Source organism: Trichomonas vaginalis, chromosome IV, assembly GCF_026262505.1.
Source record: "Trichomonas vaginalis G3 chromosome IV, whole genome shotgun sequence".
NCBI classification, from domain to species: Eukaryota; Parabasalia; order Trichomonadida; family Trichomonadidae; genus Trichomonas; species Trichomonas vaginalis.
In genome coordinates this window covers 32,364,207-32,383,201 of record NC_067206.1, presented here as the reverse complement: position 1 = coordinate 32,383,201, position 18,995 = coordinate 32,364,207, and the positions used below count along the sequence as shown (strand labels likewise).

Genomic DNA, 18,995 nt, shown 5'->3' with positions numbered 1-18,995 from the left:
GGCTCAAAACTTAAAAAAACTCAAAAAAATTAACTTTACTCTTTTGAGATCCTTATCAGATATGCATCAATTTGATGCAGTATTGCAGTTCGAATCTGATTTTTTAATGTAGATATACTCTAACATTCTTGAAGAAATGCAAAATAATATTAATTAAGCTTTTCATTTCTGTATCATACACGAAACAAAATCATTCATTATACTAAAATTTATCAAAGTTTGAATAATGAAAAAAAAAATATATCTAAATTTTTACATTGAGTCTGCTATTGATATGGTTAATATTAAATCTTGTAACCACGGGCATTGGCCAGAATAATACCCGCTAAAATACACAATTTTTTAAAATTTTATCAATTTATTATGGTACATCTTTATGACAATGAATAAAATGCTTATCCTTCATAAGTAAATACATAATTTATGCTTAAACACAAAAAATAACAAGAAAATTTTTGGCCAACATATCAAAACTAAGGATAATGTTTTGAATATATAAGCAATAATACTTTGTCTAGAGAATTAAATTTGTGCTATCTAATTGTCAATTCTTTGAATTTTTTTAATGCAAGATATCCCGGCATTGGCCTCAATGGAGTGGGGGACAAACTCGCCCATTGTCACTTTTTCATTAACCTTAAACTTGTAATTTTCATTATTTTTAATTAACCTTATTTCTTTCCCAATTCCTGATTTATTTTATTCACTTACTATTAAAAGTCACATTTTAATAAAATATAATAATTTATTTATAGCATTTTTAGTTAGTATACATATCTTGTGTACGGAGGCACTGCGAGCCTCCTTACCCATTATATGTGAATCTGACACTTTACAAAACCATTAACGTATATTTTACAACACAAACGACAACACTAACTTAACATTAAATATTTACAAAGCCGCCAACCACTTCACTTCACTAACGTTTTCACAAACGACTTCATTAATGTAAAAATAAACGTTCTCACTTACAAAAGTATTGCAACTCCTCCCATTGCTGTGCTTCACATAACAGCTCATAATCTTCTGACTCACTTTCTTCTTCATATAGGTCAAAATCACTGTCAAAATAAATGTTAGTAAGTTTTGACAAAGCTAATGAAACACGTTTACCGTTTGTATCGTATGCTTGTATAAACTTTCCATTCTTCATTCCTTCATAAATGCTTAAACTAACTTTACCCTTTCTCCCTCGTATCTGATAGAATGTATTTTCACGAGGAACGAAGAACAAGTTCTTGAACTCATGACCGTTGTAGTTTGTTATCTCAATAGTTTTCGTCATTACATCCAAATAAAAATTTTCAGTAAAAATAAAACTAACGTTAAAAATTTCTCATAACATAAACGTTCTCATTACTTTATAACTCTCTTCCTTTCTCCAACTCTTCTAACTTCTTCTTAAGTTCAGCAATGTTGTCCTCATGAAGTTTAATCTTTCTCAAAATTCCTTCTCTATCTAATGGTTGCTTTATCTTTCTAAACTGAACTCTACCATCCTTCATAGTATGAACGTAAAAACCTTCTGGAACCGCTCCTGATTTAATGTATTCTACCAAAAACTTTTGTTTCATTGCTTCAGTGACTTTATTTGTCATTTCAATCAAATAAAAATTTTAATATTAAATAAAAATAACGTTATTTTTTCAGTAAGGAAACGCAGGAGTTTTACGATTTATTTGTGGTGTAGGTTCTGGTTTAAATGTTGGAGTCGGTTTTGGAGTTGACTTTTGAACAGGAGTTTGTAATTCCATAGGTTCAGGAGTCATTGAAGGTGTTGTTTGTGAAGGTGTTGGAGTTTGTTTAACTTCAGCTACTTCAGTATTATTTACAACATTTGCTTTATTTCTTTTCAACATCATTACTGCTCCTGCTGTAGCTAGCAAACCTAGTGGGAGACCATATTTTATATAAGGACTTGACCAAATGCTATTTTTGACAGGAGCTGGTGGAATACCTAATCTTGGTGAGACTGCTCTTTGCCATTGTGCAGCTCGTAAGAAATATTCAATAGGTGCTCCATAATCGTTTGGTAAAGTTTGTTTCATAGATGGTGAAGGTTCACGAGAGCTTGATGAAGAACTCATTTATAAGCTTTAAAAATAAACGTTCATCCTTTATTCTCACTGTCGTCAGTGCTAAGTTATAGTCGTCAAGTCTTATTATTGGTATGCCTGACTGTCTTACTTGTATTGCAAAGCAACAATCCCTCATAAATCCAATAAGTGGCTTTGGTACATTTTCAGTTGCTAGTTCAATAGGTCCTTTAACAGACAATTTGTATGTTATTGGAGCAGTAGATGTTTGACCTTGCTGGAAGCAAAAGTCCACTTCTGTTGGAAAACCACATAAGAAATGTGTGTTGTCATAGCTATCCCATTTATGTTCCACACTACCATCATCCACCAATGACCTCATAACATCTTCATTAAATCCATCATATCATTGTTTGTATTGCAAGCGTTCGCAACCATTTCATAAAATACAGGTCCATATGATTTTTCAGGTTCTGCAGGCATATTTCCATAAGCTCCCATGGAAAGCTGAAGATATTTAAACTTAGGGTTCTCAAAATTAACATAATAGTTGTCTTTCTTTCTAAATAGTGCCCAAATACTTTTAACATTAATAGGCGTATAAGCTGCTGTAAATGTTGCACTTGAACTATCTGTATTCTTTGAGAATGAACCGTCCATAGGAATCCAATCCATAACTTTAACAGGAAAACATAAAGCCTCGTTTGTATAATGTTCTACAAGTTCTGTATAAATGTTAGGGTCTAAAGAGAATGACTTTGGATGAATGAAACATTCATTAAAATCCATCTTTGTTCGAAATAGTTGCTGGTTTACAGTTGTAATAGTAACTGTTCCACTAGCTTCTACTGCCTTCGTTATCATAGTGAATGGTTCATTCCATGGAACAAATTTATTTGTCGGTGGATTTGAATCTGAAGCAAATGCAACTTTAAGAGTTGGATTGAAAGCAATGATATCATTTACAGATATAGATGTGCATTGTAAGGCGTCGCTACTGAACTTTACTTTAAGCTGAATGTTTCCTGCAAAAGCTGGAATAAATCGAATAGCTTCTAATGGAAGGAATCTTCTAACAGGAATTCTTAAACGAAGCTTAAAATCAAATGATTTTCCTGCTGTAATTGGACCACTAACAATTTGTCCTGTTCTGCATGTTCCCGAATGACTCCATACATCTTCATGTCGAGTCTTTGAGAAAACATCTACTTTCTTTATTTGTTCGGTAGTTTGTGAGTTTGAAGTTATATATGCTTCTTCTCTTGCGTTGTCTTGAGAATATACGATACGACCATTTGCAAGGATTTGATATCCAGCAACTGCATAGAAAGCGTCATCGAAACCAATCCAAAATCCTGGTGGGTTTGTTTTATTGGAACCTGAACCAATTTCTTTATCTGCAATAAATTGACCTTCCATTTTATACGTAATGAATGTATTGTAAAGGTCCAACATATTTTCACCAGGAGGTGAGAGATTGAATGTTACCCATGTGTTATCTTTAGCAGTTCCAGGTTGTGATGGAATCTTTGCGTCAGAATATTTTCTATTAGTGTCACCAATTTGAACTGCATTGTCTATGATATCGAAATATGAGCGAATCTGATGAATATGCTCTGCTGGAGTAAATTCGTTTAGCTGTTCGTTCTGCATGTATTTACTTCAGATAAAAATATCTATTTACTTCATTATTCTCACTCTTCTTCTTGGTATTCGTGGTGGAAGTTGTTTCTTGACATTTTCAATGAACTGTACATTCTCTTTTGTCTCAACTTCTTTCACTGGCGGGTCAGGGTTCTTTGACTCGGTTTGTTTTCAATGAAATTCACGAACTTTGCAATAAGCTCTTGGTTCGTTATTGAAAGTACATCTGGCTTCTTTTCTTCTGGTTCTATTGACTTTTCAGTTTGAACAGAAGGTTTTATATGGGCTTCGTGGACTTCACCCTTGCCATGCACCTTAATGTTGTCGCTCTCTGCATTCGCTAATGGTACCTTTCTTTTTCTTACGTATATTTTACCATCTTTACTCTGACTTACGTAATAGAAAGGATGTTGTATTCCTCTTGCGTCATTTAATATAATAGACTCTCGCTCTGATTTTGACAAGCTCATTTTACATCGGTTAAAGTTTTAATTTAGTTTTTTATCTGCAGTCAAATGACTCAGACAAGCCCTACGGACAAGACCCAAGGTGTCATAGATGTTGAAGCATTGAAGAAAGAAATTCGCGAGCAAATTTTATCCGAACTGAAGGAACAAAAACAAGAACAAAAGCCAGAGAGACCAAAGAGAAAACTTAGTGAAAAACAACTAGCTGCATTAGCTGCTGGAAGACAGAAGAACCCACGTTTGCTGGCGAAAAAAGCTAGAGAAGAAGCAAAAGCTAAAGAAGCTGAAGCAAAGAAAGAGTAAATGGTTTATTTTTATCCGAATTAAATGTATAGACAAATACCTTTAACTGTTGCGTTCAGTAGTGAAAACCCTGACGTCAAAATAAAGGGGAACAGAGTAACGTTTAAGTTTCCAACAGACTGGATTGTGAACATAAATGAAGAGAAGTACATTGGCATAACATCTATGTATATAACACGTGCTTTCAGAAAGGTTGACTTTATACTTCAAGTCGAGATAGAAAATGACGAACAGTCTTTAAGCGCCCAAAACATTCACATATACAAATACTTTAAAGACGATACAACATTGCAACAATGTATGATTTCATTTAATGAGATGTTCGAGAAAAAGTTCAACATTGAAGTACAAACTTTACAGCCTTTACGTGAGTTTCTTGCACAACTGAAAGAAGAAGGTAGTCAGCCACAACTTATAGACTTTCATTATGAATTTAATGAAAATGAAGATGGAACTCATGACTGTCAATTCATTGTATTCTCACCATTCAATGAAGTCGCTAAAAAGAAAGAAAATCCATTACGTATAAGATTTCAAATCTCCGAACCAAGTGATGATTTTAAGAATGTTTTCAATTATGATGCAATGCTTCCGAGGAAAAATGAATTTTCAAAGATTGTAACACCTGGCATTTGGGATAGAAAGCAAGCAATACTTTACTCTAATATAGCCAAAGGCGTTGAAAATGAGTTCATTGGTCATACAAGAACTTCACCACTTCCTAACCCTAAATACTATAAATTAACTGGCTTCAATCGTGAGTTTTGGATAGACATGTACTCCACTCATGACCATAAATGTCCAGTGTTCTTGCCTCCAGATGGGAAGGACTGTCTCTACATTGAAGCACAACTCTTAAACTCTACCATCGCAGTATTGTAAAATCTACGCTAGCTTTATTTTTATCACGAATGACCTCATTGCTGACAAAAATAAATGACCTCAGAACTTCAACTTACGAATAAAGCTTGTTTTAGTCGTTATTGAAAAGTTGAACTTTTCAGCAAAGCAAGGTTGACATGACTTACATAAGTCGAATGCAATCTCTTGACCATCATGAAGTGCTTTGTAAAGTTTCATTAAACTGAACTCAGAGTCTTTGTCATATGTTCCAACAGGTATGTGAATGTTCTTATCTTCATTGTAATAGCATTGTATAGCTTCAGGAAACATTTCATTAGCGGTTAAAGCAATAACATCTTGCTTCACGCCTTTCATTCTGCAGTGAAATGCAACTTCATTTAAATCGTTAGTGAGTAAGTCTATGTAGGTCTTCTTTCCACAGAAAATACTTTTATAAGCTAAACTTTGTTTTCCAGGTGTTATTTCTGCAAAGTCGCTATGAAATTGACCAAGGTTCTTTCCTATAAGTTCGCGACCATATCTCTTCTTAAACTCTGCTGCAAGCTTTGGGATGTCTTCATTATATAAGTGCATACTGTCGGTATCCTGGTAAAAGATTTGAAGTCCCATGTCCTCTGCAGTACAGAATACTTCATTCATAATACGTTTTGACATAGACAGAATATTAACACCAAGTGGACAGAAGTTAAAGTGTCTGCAAATGCTTTTCGTTAGCTTGAAAATAGTTTTATCTGAACCATCCAAACCTTCGAACTTCACTATATGGTTGTAATTTCTTATAGCATATCTTATAGCATCTTTGTCATCTACTATGGTTATTTTTGACTCAATAGGAGATAGAATAGTTTTGCCATAAATGCTGTTCAGAATGAGTTTTATAATTTCTTGTAAGGGGTTTTCTTCTTTCTTATACTTTAACCTTAACTCAAACAACTTCTTTACTTCATCTCTTATTCTCATATCTCTGTTTCCATCGTAATAGTATCCTTGCAACACTTCACATTTGACACCTTGATATTTTATGAGGTCTTGTAATGTTATATGGTCAACATACATGAGACAGCAAGTGTTTGAACTTCTTGGAACGTTAAGTTCTGGATTTAGTTCAGGGTCGCAAACTATTAAATGAAAGTGTCTGGGTATACCAATCTCTGTTATCTTAATGAGAACAAAGAAGCCAGACATAAACTTTTCACCAATGGGTTCCTTTTGGTCGTCATCGAATAAATGTCTCATGAGATACTCTGTGCTTAACATTTCTTCCTTCAATACTTTTGGAATACCTTCTAAAGTATAAAGTCTTGCTATAGCTGAAGGATATAATGAAACAGTGTCGAAGTCAGCAATGAGTTTCTTTTTGCTCTTTTGTTTCATGTTATCTGACAACATACATCTTCCACCTTGAATGCATCTCGAAATAAATTTCTTTGGTTTATTTGAGAGGTCATAAAGATTTCCATTCGGGAAGTATACTCTGTTCTCAAACAATTTGTTAGCAATAGAACAAATACTAACGTAGTCATAAACGTTTAAATCAAACTCTTTCAATAAGTCATTGCGGAACTTTACAAAACCTTCTCTTAAAATTCTTACATCTTGTTTGCAGTAAAACGTGCTATATTTTTCTAAGTCGAAGTGGTTTTCATCTATTCTGCAACCTTTGATGGAATCTATGTTCTTCATAAATGTATCTGCATCATGGATAAACTTACATGCTTCAGAAATGACACCAGTTCTGTTGTCATTTGCTAACAAAACACTGCTGTAGTAGTTATATGGAAATACTTCTTTCGGTCCTGTTTGTAAGTTAAACATAGCAGGAAATAGTTTAAGCTTCTTATTTATAACACTGTAAGAGTCTTTTATAATAATTGCCCTTCCTTTATATAAACCAGTTATTTGCATTGTTCGTGAACCTTTAATGATGGGAGTTCCTTTCACTTCTGTCATGTGTCTTAAGATGAAGTTTATGTCATAACTGAGGTTATGGAAATATATTAAACTCTTGTCAGGAAGTCTTTCCAAAAATTCTGTTGCACAGTTTTGACCCCAAATACTTTCACTAACTGAACCATCTTCACTGTCATAACAGATGTTAAAAGCTTTATGAAAGCCATCCGTACTACACTCAAAGTCAGCAAAGAAAACGTGCTCAGGTATGAATTTACATTTAGCTTTATTTACTTCTTTTGACTCTGCTTTCTTCTTCAGTTGTACACAATACTTTGGAGCATATGTCAAATCTTTAAATGGTGCAAGGTTCTGTTTATATAAGTCAGTCGTATATGTGAAAAGTTCTCCATAAGAAATAGGTTCAAAATATTTGCACTCCCACAATGTTTTCATAACATCCCATAACGGTGTTGTTCTATCATAACGAACTACATATTTATTCTTCTCTTTTATAAATCTTCATCTGTTTCTCAATGTTCATTCCACCACACTCCTTCAAGATTTCTATATAGTTTCGAATGAAATATGTTGTCATTGGAAGTCTTTCATTTAGCATGTAGTGGTCTTCAACAAGAAGTAAGTCAATAGTTCGAACAGTTTCACATTCTTTTGGTATGTATCTCTTTATTTCATTATGTCTTGAGTCATTGAAGTAACCAATGGTAACATTAAATGCTATACCTGTTGCGTCAGAAATTTCTTGTACTTTACTTTGAGGAAAGTCTCTAACACGAATGACTTCTCTCATGTGGTCAATAGTTTCTTCATTTACTCCAGCCTGAATACAAGCATAAACGAAACAATTGTCCTCTGTCATAAGTGTTGCAGTTCTTTTGTTCAGTTCATTGAAGATTTGGTAGCGTTCAAGATTTATAGGTAATGTGCAAAGATACTTCCAGAACTGCCGCTTCTCTTCTTATAAAACTTCTTTTCACCATTATCTTTCCAAAAGCTTTCTATAAGTGCTGGGTTTCCTGTTTGCTTAAGAGCTTCCAAAATGGCTTTCTGGTCATTTGTCAGTGTGCTTTCATCTCTATATGGTCTCTTTTTTGGTTTGCCTTTCTTTACATCTGACATCGTTAAGCCTTCATATTCTGTTAAATCATACATCTTTATTTCAGTAAGATTCTTTATGTTTGTCAAGAAGAAGTCATAGTGCATTTCAACAATACCTGCAGCATTTGCTTCTATCTCTGATATAAAGTTCTCCTTCAAGAGCTGATGTAGTAATGTTCCAATATTATTGAGGTTTAACGTAGAACATTCATACTTTCCACCAAGTTTATAACATACCATCCATCTCTGTTGGGAGTTTATTTTAATTTTCTCTAAGAGTCTCATGAAAACCTTACCGAAATGTTTGTGTAAGTAGTCTCTGTTTGGTTCATCTAAAGCTTCGATGTTAAAGTCAATGAGTCTATTGCCTGACTTCACATTCCTCTTCCTATTTTCTTCATCTTTCTTTAACCATCTCTCACCTTCTTTTGGTTTGTCGTCAATGGAACGAATGACATTATTAGCTTTGCGAACTTGTTCTATAGCACTTTTAAACATCTCTCTTCTCTGTTGTTTCAGTGTGTCATCTCTCTTTCGTGTTTCACCAACGTTTGCATTTGTTATGTCAAACATTTCTCTTCTTACTTCATGTGGTACAGCTCTTCTTGTTTCACCAACGTTTGCATTTGTTATGTCAAACATCTCTTGACGAACGTCATGTGAAAGAGCTTTACGAGTATGACCAACGTTTGCATTTGTTATGTCAAACATTTCTCTTCTTACTTCATGAGGTATTGAACGTCTATGATATAAGTCAATAGCAACGTCATTTAAAGGAAATGCTCTTGCATGGACTTCGTCCTCGCCGCGTTGCGGCTTTATGAACTCATGAATTCTATCATAAGTTATTTCACCATTATAGTCTTTAATGAAGTCAGCGAGTGCCTTTTTGTTTGTTGTGTAATGCTTTGCAACATCTATATTAGCTTCTGTAAGAAGTTGTTTTATTTCCGAGTGTTCTAACTTAGACAACTTCCGATACATCTTTAGTAGGAAATAAAAAAAATATTTTTTGAAAAAATTAGATTAGATTTTTTTAAGTTATTTTTCAAAATAATTTAATATTTTTATTTTAATGAAACACATGCAAGATTGCAAGTTCTTTTCATACAATGCTCTCGCTACTGTCATCAAGAATGAGTTCAATAATGCTTCAAACGTTAATGTTATCTTTAACAAGAAGTTTGTGAAAGAATCTAAGTTTGGTCAGTATGTCAGACCATTAGCTATTGTCATTGACCGCAAACGTTATACTTCACAAGAGTTAGCAGTAGTTTTGAAACAAAAGGGTTTCTTCGTGAATGTCAAAGATACTCATTATACTATTATAAAGAACTCTAACATTGACTTCTTCAGTATTGCTATGAATCTTTCCGAACAGAAAGAATATAAGAAGGGTGAAACATCTGTGAAATATTATTCTTCATCTCTGAAAACAATAACGAACAAAGATGTTATACAAAAGTTCTTACCAAAGGTTGAAGAAGCTTCTATTGACATTGACGAAGGAAGTGAAATGGTTGAAGAAATTGACCCTGACGTCATTTAAGCAAAAATATATTTTTGGTGAAGAGGTGAGATGTCACCCGTTTTCTCACCTGTTTTCTCTCTTCGTTAATGTTGTCGTGACTTCTTCGTTAATGTTGTCGTGACTTCATTCTTCCTCTTTGAAGTTATCGAAATATTCTGTTATTTTTTCCTTCAGTAATGTTAAGTCTTCTTTGAATGTAAGTATTGTGCAACCTTTGATGTCATAGTGTGTTTGAGGAAGAGTATTTTTGACAATTTCTTTTATTTGCTCATTCGGTGTCATTGAAATCGGTAAGTTTTCACGATAGAACCAGTTTCTGTCAGATTTATATATTTTAGCGAGGTCATAAAAGCTTTTGTTGTTTCTTCTGACTAAATGCAACATAACCATATCTCTGTCTTCTTCATTTTCCAACTCTTCAGCGTAAATCATATACTTATAGTTCTTTTCCTTTCCTTTTGGTACTGAACGTGGTATTCTTTTCTGTATGCTTTTGTCTTTGGATTCAATGACTTCATCTTTTGCTTGAAGTTTCTTTTCCATCTCTCCACGTTCTGCTTTATATAGTTCATCTAACATCATGAAAATATAACAAGCATAACGAGGTGAAGCCCACATTGCTACGGCATTTACTAAAAGTCTATGAACATAATATCCTCTCAAACCAGGAGCCAAATTCTTGCGATTTTCGTACGGAATCTCTACCCTCGGTTTTCCGAGGGTAGCAAACATATGAGGAAATTCTTCTAAAAGTTCTTTTGTCTGTTGGTTTTCAAACCAATGATATGCTTGCTTTGTAGAACGAAGAGCATTCATTATACTTTGCATTTGGTACATGTCGTCTTTGACAGAACGAATGAGTCTCAATTGTTTGTTATACTGTATGTATTCGTATTCTTCATTTATGACTTCATGAACGATAGCAGTTGTTGTGTTCTCTAATGTTGACATATCTGTCTTTACATACAGGATAAAAAAATAAATAAAAATAAAATTAGCGTTATTTTTTCTATCTTTCACAAAAGACCAAAAATAAACGCTTTACATGTATTTTTCAGCAACTTCGTCAAATAATTTTATAGCTTTATCTATCTCATCTACTTCAAACGTTTCTTTACCTTTTATGGGAGCACCATACATTTTCTCAAACTTTTCGAGTAGTTCTGTTTCTGCGGCTCTCATATCATTAACGAACACAACCTTGACTCTATTGACTGTACTGTCATATCTTTGAGTTATATTATATGTCCTTCCTATCTTATATCTTTTTGTGTTGAAGTCCTTCGGTTTCTGAACGATGTAAAGTAAGCCTTCACTGCAACGTTCCGTATTGAATGAACCATATGTTATGAAGTTATATCCAACAACTGGGTCTAACCATAACAAAACTATTGGTATAAGACTTTTGTCGATGAGATATGCTGTAGTTCCATAGAATCTTACTGATATCATAAGCTCAGGATTTCTTGTCAAAATTTTCTGAGTTGAAGCATTTCTAACCCAGTCGTGTGTTTTCTTTCCAGATGGAAATATAATGTCTGACAAAGAATATTTGTTGTATTTCTTTGAGTATCTTACGTTTAAATCACCTATTCTAACCACTTTGGTGTCATTGTCTATCTTTCTAACTGTTTCAAACTCAATGTTTGTCATTTCTGTTCTTACATACAAAATAAAAAAATAAATAAAAATAAAACTAACTTTATTTTTTCTGTCTTAAGGAAATTCATGATTTTGTTGCTGAATTCAATAAAAATAATGTTTAGGTGAAGAGGTGAGATGTCACCCGTTTTCTCACCCGTTTTCTCACCTGTTATTTTATAAACGTTTCACATGGTAAACGTTATTTTTTTAAATTTTGTGAAAACTCAACGGTTTGACACAAGCCCTAAAAATTATTTTACTCAGAATTTTGTTGCTAAATTCAGTAAAAATAATGTTTAGGTGAAGAGGTGAGATGTCACCCGTTTTCTCACCCGTTTTCTCACCTGTTATTTTATAAGCGTTTCACATGAATTGTACGATGTATATTTGAAATCTTAAACAGTTTCGTAGCTTCTATTTCTTCTTTTAGTACATCGAATGTTTTAACAATGCCGAAAGTCTCTTTATATTTCTTCTTGACGTCAGATAGAAGGAAATCTTCTGCTGTTGGATAGTTTTTGTTCAGAAATGCTAACATGTCCATTTTATCTTCTGCTGGCTTTTCTGCTTCTTTCTTTAAGTCAGCATAGTCGTTTCGCATTCTTTCTATCTCTTTGACGGAGTAGTTATATTTCCTTATTGCTGCTTTACATTTTGAACATTGTGGGTTCATTTTTGCATTATATTCTGAAACCTTACCTGCTAGAACAACTAAAGCGTCAATGGTTTTCTTCATCTCAAACATAGCGGGTCTTATTTGTTCGTTCCATACTTTGCCTCTTCTATCTTTATCTCTTATTTCCCAAACACATTTTGCAACTAATGAAACAAAGTTATCGTAAGTCTTAAATTCTTCAGATTTATATATGTCAGAAACATTCTTATATACCATGTCGCAATCTTTGTCCATAACCTTATGGTTGCAATGAAAACCAAGGAATTCATAATTTACTTTACGTATGAACTTCTTTATTTCTACTGAGTCAGTTGCTTTGACTTCAATTTCGTCGAATTCAGGAATAGTTAGTTTTTGATGCTGAATTTCAGGCAATTTGGGTAAATGGTCAATAATGTCCTGCATTTCATAAAGATACTGTTCATTTGTTTCATCTTTCGCACTACAGTCTAAATTATTTGTTAAAAGTTCTTGCTTTATCTTCTGGATTTCTGTTTCGAAAGTAAATGAAGAAGGAATGAAGCTTTCCATCTCTACTAACATAGATGTTGGATTCATGACTAACGAGTTTGGTGAAGTTGTTGTGGACAGAGTCCCGCCGTTCGCGGCTTGAATTGTTGTTGTGCCGATTGTTGAAATCATATCTTTACATACAAAATAAAAAAAATAAATAAAATAAAACTAACTTTATTTTTCTATCTTAAGGAAATTCATGAAAATTCAAGAGGTGAGAAAACGGGTGAGAAAACGGGTGACATCTCACCTCTTCACCTAAACATTATTTTTGGTGAATTCAATAAAAATAAATGGTTCATTTACTCACAATATTTTTTTACAAAACGACCCCAAACTTTTAACTTCTTTTCTGCAGCTTCAAATGCTATCTTAGCGAGTTCATATTCTCTAAATTCTCTCTTTAAATCTTCTTGTTCCCATTGGTCTAGTTCGTATGGAGAATCTCTATAACCATAACATATCTCACGTTCATGTTCTAATTGTTTTTCACACATTTTTCCAACTTCTTCTTCGAACAAAGGTTTAGCATTCTCTACTGTATCTTCGAGTTCTTCTTCATCTAACTTCTCATGAACTTTCTTGTCTATGGAGTCCATAATTTTTCCAACTGCTATGCAATATTTTGGAGAAGCCCACATTGCTATATAGTTTATAAGTCCTGGGTCTACATACGTTCCTCTAACCTGTTTGATTTCATCAGGAATTCCTGCATGAATTTTGTATAAAAAGCAACAGTCTGAATTCCGGCGGTTGCTATATTCTTCACAAAATGCCTTATAATACTCTTCCCAGGACTTATTTTCCAACAACTTTCTAAAGTCTTTCCTAAACTGCTGACACATATTTGTTGCATTAATGTAACCATCCTTGTCTCTACGTAAGACTTCAATACCGTTATAAGTGCCTTTTGTGAATGTTTCACCATTAGATTTGTTCGTGAATGTTTTTGCTTCGACTGACATTTCTGTTCTTACATACAAAATAAAAAAATAAATAAAATAAAACTAACTTTATTTTTCTATCTTAAGGAAATTCATGAAAATTCAAGAGGTGAAAAAAGAGGTGAAAAAACAGGTGAGATCGCACCTCTTCACCTAAAATATATTTTGTCTGATTTACATCTAATGAAAAAGTTTAGAAGAATTTTCTTATTCTTTCTGGCATGTTTTTATCTTTCCAGTACTCCCGCTCTAATGGTCCCAGATGAGTTGGTTTAGATTCTCTCAAGTTCTTAGATGGTATAACATCTTCAACGCCTCCTTCATATCTTACTTTATAAGTGTCATCGTTTATGTTGTAGTCAAGTATTTCAATAACCACTCCTCGCTTTGCTTCGTCAATGGTTTCAGCAAGTTCGCCATTACTACTTTCGACTAATTTATGTCGAGGGTAAAATGCTATGGAGTCGTCAGCAGCTTTTATAAGATATCCATTACCTTGCGTAGAGTCTACGATATAATAATTTCGACTTAACCTTAAACGTTTCTTTGTCAACGGTTTGTCGTCAAGAACTACACGAACTTTTGTTCCAGGAATGAGGGTAAATTTTGTTGAATTTCTGATATTTTGTGTTTGGCTTCGTTTCTTTTGTATATACTTTTCTTCTTGTTGTTGTGTCATTGAATTTGGTGTATGTCCTGTTGTAGAATGTGTTGAGGAATTATATACTTCGAGAAAATGTTTCATTGTTTCTTCGGTAAAGTCTCGCTCTTGATTTAAATCTCTGAGCGTTCTTATGAAGCGGTTTATGATGCCGAGTATGTTATGGTTATGGTCTTCAGTAGTGTAGTGAGTTATGTTATGCTTAATGAGAAATTCTGTGATTTCATTGCTGAGGTATGCACTGTCTTGGTCTGATGTTAAAGTACTTGGGTTATGTTCTGCTACAAACTTTTGTAAAACTCTTAACACTTCACGAGTTCCTTTATTTTTCATTGGATATGCATATGCTTTACGAGTGTTAACATTTATGAAGATGAGGAATGGTTTATGTCCTCCTTTTCTGCTTTGAATGAGAGTGTCAAATTGGTATGCGTCAGGAGTGTTGGAGTAAATTGGTAAAAAGTAGTCGTAAGGGTTTATTTTTGTTTGATGTACAACATTTTTGTCAAAGAACCTTTTCACTTCAGCTCTGTTAGTAAATCCCCAACTCTTTGCAGCTTCATTGAATTTCTTAAATGACCTCCATGGATGTTGTTCGAATACTTCTTTCAAGCTCATTTATGTAAAGTTAAAGATTTTAACCAACTCGTATCCAAGCGTGCATTGTTATATAAGGAGGCATATAATCTTTTCCATTACCTGCTGGGTCTGTAATACCAGCTACAACATGTGTATGATTTCCTGCAGTTCCACAGAAAATACCTGTGCTAACATCTTTGGGGTCAGTTGTGATATCATATCTATGCATTCCCTGTCTATCCGAACCCGCTGCAAGATTTGTATAACCTCTTTTTGTTATTGAATGTGAATGGTTTCCTTCCACAGATGTTCTTCCACTGAACCTATGCATATGTGAAGGAAGGTTTTCAATACCTATTTTCTTTGAACCTCCCATCTTCATTGACTGCGTATTAGTGTAGAATGGAAAACTGTCAACTATTTCATACCATCTACCACCAAATAAAGTGTTTGGATTTATTGGATTCATAGACGTATAAACAGCTCCTATAGGATATATTAAATCATATATGCTCATAACTCTATAAACATATTCTAAAGAACTTATGTCATTAAATACCATTTGGAATGTATCTCCCGGATGAAATGTTGCATTTGTTCCACTTTTATAATGTAATGTTAGTTCAATAGAATTATCCAAGAAAAATTCAAAAGTATCTGGTTGAAGACCTCTAACAAATTCAAATGGAGTTGCTGGTTCACCATTTATAATTTCTGTTGTAAATGTCATTGTATCTGGTTTCGAAAATTTCTTTGTTAGTTCTGCATCCACATAAGTTTTGTCAGCTTTCTTATCATATAAATCTTGAGCAGTGAATTTAACATTATTTTCATCCTCCATGACATAAACATTTCTACATCTAATGTATTTCATCGTCGTTATGTCGTCATCCGATGTTAAACCTTGTGGAAAGTTAGGAGGTTTCCAATATAATGCATCCCCACCAGTTCCTTCAACCGTTCCTTCAATACTTTCTATACCAACAGTTGTGAAGAAATCATGTGTATGGTTCTTATCTGCTTTCTTATCTAACATTGTTGGTAGTTCATGTGTTTCAAAGTTTCTGACATGATCTTCGATATTCATACATTTGTTATTTAAGGAGTTTAGTGTATCTTTTACGCTTGTACTTGGATTCTCTAAAGGTGCACTTGAACCAAGGTCAAAGTTCAATATTATGTCGTCTGCTCTAACAGTAGTGAAGGATTTATGTGTATGGTTCTTGTCAGCTTTACTGTCTAATGTAGCTTGAAGTTCATTTATATCGGAGATGTTGTGTTTATGAGATTTCAAAACTTTGTTCGTTGCTTCGAGTTCAACTTTGTCAGCTTTACTTTTAATAGCATCTTCAAACGTTATTTTTGCCTTAACTCTCAAAGTAAATCTTGGTTCAACTAATACACCGTTAACATTGAAAGTAGAGGCATAAATTTCACCGGTATAACCAAATGCTTCTGGTGCTTTAGCTACATCATACTGTACAGTACAGCTTATGTCATAACCTTTAGCACGAATGTATTTATATCTTCTTTCATTAACATTTTTTGTCTTCGCTTCATCACTTCGTGTTAAATATCCATGGTAGTCCGTTATAATCTGTTCGTCTGAAGTTATATAATGAACGTGGTTTTTATCTGCTTTTTCGGCTAATTTCTCATTAACATCATTCACTTCTAATTCAACTCTTCCGCCAGAACTCTTATTATCATTAATCTTTTTCATTAATTCGGTAATTACGTCATAAAGACTATATTCTGTTTTCGGTTTTGTAAATAATGAGTCAAAATTTCTTTTCATCATTACATCGCTGACATTAATGATATCACCAATTCCTTTTTCATTTATTCTCTTCATTAATTCTGCAATAATGACGAATATATAATCTGTTAATTTATTCTCTTCATCGAGGGTTATAGAATGTTTTGAAATTGAATCATTAACTCCTCTAAATAAATCAATAACTTCAGGATACACGTTTTTAATGTCTTGAATAACCCGACCAGTATCCTCGCCACTATGTGACTCTGAGCCCGTTGGGCTCTGTTGTTCATGTTCTTCGTTCCCGTCGTTACGTGGTTTTATATCTCTAACCATCATCAACGCAGCCATAACCGGAGGGTTTGTTGCTATCTGTTCAAAAATTCGTCCGTTATGTATGGTATATCTAAATAATTTCTTTGTGTTTGTTAAAACATTTGAAACAAGTCTTTTAAAACCATCTACAAAATTTCCTGTTTCACCTAATGTTCTTGCAGCATTTACAAGCTCACCCATTCCCGCTTTTGACCCCAAAAACGTCCATATTGCATTTATTTCACTCTGTATAGTTGTCCATTCAGCGAAACTAACACCCGCATTCGCTAAGCTGAAAATGAAATTCAGTGGATCGAACTTAATTCCACCTTCTTTTTCAATTTCAACGAACTCACTAACATGAGATTTTAAATATTCTTTCGTTAAAATTGTTTTCCCCGATGTTATGTCATTAACGAAACTATCACCGTCAAAAGTTAACGAATTCAATTTCGTCGTTGATGCTTTTATTTCATACACCGCTTTATTGATAGTTTTTGGCTCACCTTCTTTAGAAGCATATGAAACATTAATGAATGAATTATATGTATTCATGAATGAGTTAAAATCAATGATTTTCATTAATGACGCCTTTAATGATTCATTTACTGTCGAATCCCTTAAAGCAATTAATGAACTGTCGTTAATGAAAGGTACACTGCAAACCGTCGAGTTTGGATCAAATGCTGTAGTTGGTGCAGGAATATTAATGATATAAGTCATTAAATCATTAAGTGACGTAAATAATGTTGTCGTTTTTGATTTAATTTCTTTAGCATCTGTTATATATGGTAATTTTATTTCTGTAGTTTCTGAATTAAAGATATTCGCTAAAATGTTTTGTAAACTGTTTTGAACAGCAGTATAAACCGTTGAATCCGGAACTCTTACGATTTCACCGTCCTTAATAAAGGGCATTGTACATGGCGTAGTGCTTGGGTCAAATCTTTCGGGATTATAATTCAACATATATTCTAACGCTTCATGAACAGACTTATATACTGTTGTGTCGTTCTTCATGACAACTTCACCATTTACAATGAATGGCATTGTACATGGAGTTAAAATAGGGTCAAACTTTTCATAGTCCTTCCATGTTATGTATTTCTCAGTATTTCCATCAGAAATAACAATATATTTGTCAGTAAGTGTGAGAGAGTATTGACCAAAATATAAACGTTTAGCTCTGTCAGCTTCATACGCATATGCAGCTATACTCATATTTTAATGAGAATAAAATGTTGTTCTATTTGCAAAGTACAGACCCAAACGAATACGGGACAGTAAAGCTACAAACAAACTTAGGTCTTCAGAATGAAGCGCTTGCTTTCAGAGTTGTTGACTTCAATACTATCGCTTCATTCGTTATAACAGATGAAACAGATTTCATGGAGCTTGAAATAGATGGAAAGAAGCACGAAATAAGATTTCACAATAATGTAGAATATAAGATGGAAACATTAGCTGGAGTGTTAAATGCTCTCATAAATACTACAATAAACAAGGATAACGAAGAAAACTTAATGAATGTTAAACTTATTGCAGGAGTTTTGAAGTTCAGTTATGCGAAGGAGTTTAAGATAACACGAATGAGTCATAGAGTTCAATTGCTTCTGGGAGCATACCATATGACATTTCCTTTGAAAAGTATTGACAAAACGATTGAGATGAAATCTGTTCCATACGTATGTTATGGCAATTGTTTATACATTGAGTCTAAAATAGCTAATGTCACAGGCATTTCAGGAGTTAATAGTAAAGGTTCAGTAGAATATAAGTCTTTCTGTTATGCAGTCAATTCAATGTTCATTCCAAACGTTCCTGTCATAGCAACTCATTTAGGTAAATGGGTTCGCATTAGTCCTCATAATTTGAAAGACATGCAATTCAGACTTGTTGACTTTCAAGGCGAGCCTGTAGAACTGAAGGCACCAGTGCGAATGACTGTTGAAGTTGACTTTTTAGAAAATATTAAATGCAACAGCTTACAAGAGAACTCAGAGCTAAAAATATAAAGTATGAATGTTATGTATTAGGTCATGAACTT

At 33.6% G+C, this 18,995-nt stretch overlaps 12 protein-coding genes and 2 pseudogenes across 14 annotated transcripts, besides 4 other annotated features; 3 read left to right on the top strand and 11 right to left on the bottom strand.

The window, feature by feature from the left end:
- Positions 1 to 595: 595 nt before the first annotated feature.
- Positions 596 to 633: a terminal%2Cinverted (terminal inverted repeat of MuDR-5/MuDR-7_TvMULE4 transposon ID:TVAGG3_0208040).
- Positions 596 to 762: a mobile genetic element.
- Positions 763 to 780: 18 nt separating this feature from the next.
- Positions 781 to 18,995: part of a mobile genetic element that runs on past the window's edge.
- TVAGG3_0208030 (uncharacterized protein) lies at positions 968 to 1,288 on the bottom strand (the record flags this gene model as incomplete). The annotated part of the gene is made up of 1 exon (XM_001289803.2): positions 968 to 1,288. The coding sequence occupies one exon, from the start codon at positions 1,286 to 1,288 to the stop codon at positions 968 to 970; it is 321 nt and encodes a 106-aa protein (XP_001289804.2).
- Positions 1,289 to 1,336: a terminal%2Cinverted (terminal inverted repeat of Maverick-1B transposon ID:TVAGG3_0207860).
- Positions 1,365 to 1,601, bottom strand: TVAGG3_0208020 (uncharacterized protein; the record flags this gene model as incomplete). The annotated part of the gene is made up of 1 exon (XM_001293476.2): positions 1,365 to 1,601. One exon carries the CDS (start codon positions 1,599 to 1,601, stop codon positions 1,365 to 1,367), a length of 237 nt encoding a protein of 78 aa, XP_001293477.2.
- TVAGG3_0208010 (repellent protein 1 family) lies at positions 1,650 to 2,090 on the bottom strand (the record flags this gene model as incomplete). Its single annotated transcript, XM_001285263.2, has 1 exon — positions 1,650 to 2,090. One exon carries the CDS (start codon positions 2,088 to 2,090, stop codon positions 1,650 to 1,652), a length of 441 nt encoding a protein of 146 aa, XP_001285264.2.
- On the bottom strand, positions 2,563 to 3,458 carry TVAGG3_0208000 (uncharacterized protein; the record flags this gene model as incomplete). Its single annotated transcript, XM_051226546.1, has 1 exon — positions 2,563 to 3,458. A coding segment is annotated over one exon (896 nt), but the record flags the coding sequence as incomplete, so codon positions are not given.
- TVAGG3_0207990 lies at positions 3,734 to 4,153 on the bottom strand (annotated as a pseudogene). The gene has a single exon. A coding segment is annotated over exon 1 (420 nt).
- Positions 4,619 to 5,335, top strand: TVAGG3_0207980 (uncharacterized protein; the record flags this gene model as incomplete). The annotated part of the gene is made up of 1 exon (XM_051226545.1): positions 4,619 to 5,335. One exon carries the CDS (start codon positions 4,619 to 4,621, stop codon positions 5,333 to 5,335), a length of 717 nt encoding a protein of 238 aa, XP_051111531.1.
- Positions 7,952 to 9,310, bottom strand: TVAGG3_0207970 (annotated as a pseudogene). The gene has a single exon. A coding segment is annotated over exon 1 (1,359 nt).
- On the top strand, positions 9,402 to 9,875 carry TVAGG3_0207960 (uncharacterized protein; the record flags this gene model as incomplete). The annotated part of the gene is made up of 1 exon (XM_051226544.1): positions 9,402 to 9,875. The coding sequence occupies one exon, from the start codon at positions 9,402 to 9,404 to the stop codon at positions 9,873 to 9,875; it is 474 nt and encodes a 157-aa protein (XP_051111530.1).
- Positions 9,981 to 10,808, bottom strand: TVAGG3_0207950 (KilA, N-terminal/APSES-type HTH, DNA-binding family; the record flags this gene model as incomplete). The annotated part of the gene is made up of 1 exon (XM_051226543.1): positions 9,981 to 10,808. The coding sequence occupies one exon, from the start codon at positions 10,806 to 10,808 to the stop codon at positions 9,981 to 9,983; it is 828 nt and encodes a 275-aa protein (XP_051111529.1).
- On the bottom strand, positions 12,346 to 12,819 carry TVAGG3_0207940 (organellar and viral DNA polymerase type B; the record flags this gene model as incomplete). Its single annotated transcript, XM_051226542.1, has 1 exon — positions 12,346 to 12,819. A coding segment is annotated over one exon (474 nt), but the record flags the coding sequence as incomplete, so codon positions are not given.
- TVAGG3_0207930 (uncharacterized protein) lies at positions 12,993 to 13,655 on the bottom strand (the record flags this gene model as incomplete). Its single annotated transcript, XM_051226541.1, has 1 exon — positions 12,993 to 13,655. The coding sequence occupies one exon, from the start codon at positions 13,653 to 13,655 to the stop codon at positions 12,993 to 12,995; it is 663 nt and encodes a 220-aa protein (XP_051111527.1).
- TVAGG3_0207920 (phage tail repeat-like family) lies at positions 15,121 to 15,961 on the bottom strand (the record flags this gene model as incomplete). Its single annotated transcript, XM_051226540.1, has 1 exon — positions 15,121 to 15,961. A coding segment is annotated over one exon (841 nt), but the record flags the coding sequence as incomplete, so codon positions are not given.
- On the bottom strand, positions 17,429 to 17,998 carry TVAGG3_0207910 (uncharacterized protein; the record flags this gene model as incomplete). The annotated part of the gene is made up of 1 exon (XM_051226539.1): positions 17,429 to 17,998. A coding segment is annotated over one exon (570 nt), but the record flags the coding sequence as incomplete, so codon positions are not given.
- On the top strand, positions 18,187 to 18,963 carry TVAGG3_0207900 (uncharacterized protein; the record flags this gene model as incomplete). The annotated part of the gene is made up of 1 exon (XM_051226538.1): positions 18,187 to 18,963. One exon carries the CDS (start codon positions 18,187 to 18,189, stop codon positions 18,961 to 18,963), a length of 777 nt encoding a protein of 258 aa, XP_051111524.1.